This window comes from Bison bison, unplaced genomic scaffold, assembly GCF_000754665.1.
Source record: "Bison bison bison isolate TAMUID 2011002044 unplaced genomic scaffold, Bison_UMD1.0 scf7180017864495, whole genome shotgun sequence".
NCBI lineage: Eukaryota > Metazoa > Chordata > Mammalia > Artiodactyla > Bovidae > Bison > Bison bison.
The window spans coordinates 1,445,104-1,448,383 of NW_011495054.1; the positions used below are offsets into that span (position 1 = coordinate 1,445,104).

The 3,280-nt window shown below is 57.0% G+C and overlaps 1 protein-coding gene across 4 annotated transcripts in view; it reads left to right on the forward strand.

The window, feature by feature from the left end:
- The window catches only part of TESC (tescalcin), a 66,106-nt gene extending 63,058 nt beyond the window's left edge, over window positions 1-3,048 (forward strand). For all 4 annotated transcript variants that reach the window (XM_010828546.1, XM_010828547.1, XM_010828548.1 and 1 more), the window contains one exon: window positions 2,797-3,048. In XM_010828546.1, coding sequence (XP_010826848.1) covers window positions 2,797-2,874 — 78 coding nt within the window. In that variant the 3' untranslated portion in view covers window positions 2,875-3,048. The remainder of the gene's footprint in view (window positions 1-2,796) is intronic.
- Window positions 3,049-3,280: the final 232 nt, after the last annotated feature.

Here is a 3,280-nt window from a genome sequence, read left to right on the forward strand (position 1 = left end):
AGACTTTATTTTTGGGGGCTCCAAAATCACTGCAGATGGTGATTGAAGCCATGAAATTAAAAGACGCTTACTCCTCGGAAGGAAAGTTATGACCAACCTAGATAGAATATTCAAAAGCAGAGACATTACTTTGCCAACAAAGGTCCATCTAGTCAAGGCTATGGTTTTTCCTGTGGTCATGTATGGATATGAGAGTTGGACTGTGAAGAAAGCTGAGAGCCGTAGAATTGATGCTTTTGAACTGTGGTGTTGGAGAAGACTCTCGAGAGTCCCTTGGACTGCAAGGAGATCCAACCAGTCCATCGTAAAGGAGATCAGTCCTGGGTGTTCTTTGAAAGGAATGATGATAAGCTGAAACTCCAGTACTTTGGCCACCTCATGCAAAGAGTTGACTCATTGGAAAAGACTCTGATGCTGGGAGGGATTGGGGGCAGGAGGAGAAGGGGACAACAGAGGGTGAGATGGCTGGATGGCATCACCGACTTGATGGACGTGAGCCTGAGTGAACTCTGGGAGTTGGTGATGGACAGGGAGGCCTGGCGTACTGCGATTCATGGGGTTGCAAAGAGTCGGACACGACTGAGCAACTGAACTGAAACTGGTTTTACTTATGTTTATTGAAAGGGTGATCATAGTCACAGACGCTCAAAACAACTTAGCAAGTACGAAAGGGCCTCTGAGGAAGGCTCCGTTTTTCTCCCCATCAAGTCCCTGGTCCCCTTTCTCAGAAGCACCCTGTTGACAGCTGGAGCCAGGGTCTGGAATGTTCCATGACTGTGAGCCCAGCTCTTCCTAGAAGCACACACTGGTGCTGCCCACGTGCGGTCCTGCTGTCCTCCTGGGCCTCACAGACAGTGCTGTGTGCCCAGCTGCCCACCTTCTACCCTGGTTAGTGGATGTTCAGGCCTCACCCAGCCTTCACATCTGTAAACGTGCCCGCAGACTGGGAACGGGGGCCCTGGGTGCTCTGATCGGTGAGGAGTCAAGCCCCCCTCCTGTATTCTGCCCACTCTTTGGCCCTGAGTACCCCAACAGTGGGATCCCTGCACCCCTTCCAGGAGCTGAGGAAGATGGGAGGTTGGGGCAACAATAGCCAGGGGCTCCAGCGCTCCCAGGCAACCCTGAGAGAACGAACAGGCCTGTGCCCAGGACGGGGCCGGAGACCCCCACCCCATGGCTGAAGCTCTGGGAAGCCGAGGGGCAGCCTGCCTGAGGGGGTCCCCCAAAGTCTGAGCCACCAACTTGGCCGGTCATGGCAAGAGGAGGGGCATGGGTGGTACAGACCAGGCCTGAAGGAGAGACTGGAAGGGTCTGCTGGGCTGGAGGAGGGCAGCCTCCTTTCTCAGGAGGGGGGCAGGTGGGTGGGGAGAAATTGAGCTGGCATTTGTGCCATGGGTCACCTTGGCATGTGGAAAGGTGGCAACACCCAAGCAAGAACCAGAGTGAGCAGTGAGAAGACCAGGGAGGCCAAGGGGAGGTTAGGGAGGCTGCTTTAAGCCAGAAGATGAGATGAAATCCTTTCTGGCCCCAGAAAACCAGCTTCTTCCCCCGCAGTCCGTTCCCCAGCCCTGCCCCGCCTGCACGGCCCACCCCTTCTCGCCCGTGAGTCACCCTGATGGCACGGGGTCCAGGAGCCTCCCTCCTGCTGAGTCACCTGTGCACACGGGGACGCACAAGATGATAAGCAGGGCTCCTGCCCCTGATGCCTGCCTCCAGGGCTCCCAAGTCCGTGGCCCCACCAGCCGGCCACTCCCGTTCTCTGAGCCCCACTGTGACCCTCTCGTCACCTTGGCATTTGGCAGAAACCACCCTGGGCATCCAGACATCTCTTCCTGGGAACACCCTGCCCACCTAACAAGGAAAGCGCCTGGGGCTGTGGGCTTGTGAAGGTGGCTGAAAATGTGCCAAGGCCTCCCTGTGGCTTGGGTGCCCACAGCACTGTGCTCGCCCGAGCCACGTGGCTGTCCCTGCAGATGTTGAGGGCGACACTGTGAGAGTCTGAAGTTCTTACGTAATCGGGGAGACGGTGACCAGTCACCGCCCACCACACCCCCCGGGCCCTGCCCGCATCCTTCTGGCCGTCTCACCATCCGTGGCCCTCTTGGGCCCCGAGTGGCCGAGGAGCAGGAGTCCTGGGCGCTGGAGCTCGTAGTGTGGCGTGGGGTCTGGTGGCCTGAGTGTCCGCTAGGGACCTGGCCAGGATGGACCCTGATGGAGGTGCCAGGTATGTGGTGACAGACTTGGTCTTTGGCAGAAATCACCTTTCCTGGGCAGGAGCTTGTCTTTCTGGAACACTGTGACCTATCTCTGGGAGGTTATAAAGACCTAACTGTCGCAACCTTTGAATGAATGATGGCTTGATGCGATCTTAGAATTACACAGCTCTTAACAGTTTACAAGCCACTTCTATGCAGGATTCCACGGGAGCCCCCACCACAGAGTGGGCAGCACAGGTGGTGGTCTCCACGTCTTTCTGGTGCAAAAGAGGTTTAACAGGGGCTCAGGAATTTGCGTGAAAATCACAGAGTCTGAAGTGGTGGTGGGTGGGATTCGAGCGACTTCAGCTAGGAGCCTGGATTCAGCACTTGAATAATAACTTGCTGTGACAGTCCAGAAAGAATCCGAACATCAGAGCCCAGTTAACCAGCAAAGAGGCAGATGGAGGAGGTTCCGTGCTTCGCTCTGGATCTCACCTGCGGGGGCATCACGGTGGGCGGTGGAGGTGGGTGGGCGGGGAGTGGCCGGGGGTCTGTGGGAGCGGGGGTGCCCACTCACGCCGCTCCGTCCGTGCTCCAGATCTGGCAGGGCATCGACATCGAGACCAAGATGCACGTCCGCTTCCTTAACATGGAGACCATCGCCCTGTGCCACTGACTGCCCGCCCCCATGGAGCGCCTGCACCGGGATCTGGGCTGCGCAGGGGGCCCGTTTGCTGCAGCCGTTATTGTAAATAGCCGACACGCCTCGCTCATCTCGTTTTCCCGCAGGGTATGGTGTGTGGGACTTTGGTGTTTTTATCTCTAATAAAAAAGGAAAAGGGTTTGGTAACGAGCGTGGCTCCTGTCTGTCCCCCACGTCCATGCGTGCAGCCTGGCCGTCTGGTGGCCCAGAGGTTGACCGTGAGCAGCAAGCAGTAGCAGCTAGTTCTCAAAGGCTGGTTTGCAAGGGGATTTTTTTTTCTCCCTTCCTGCCTGGCGTATTTGGGATTAACAGGTTGCTGTTTTCCCGACACAAGTGCTGGCAACTCGTCTGCCTCCTCAGTCTCCAGCTCCTCCATGGG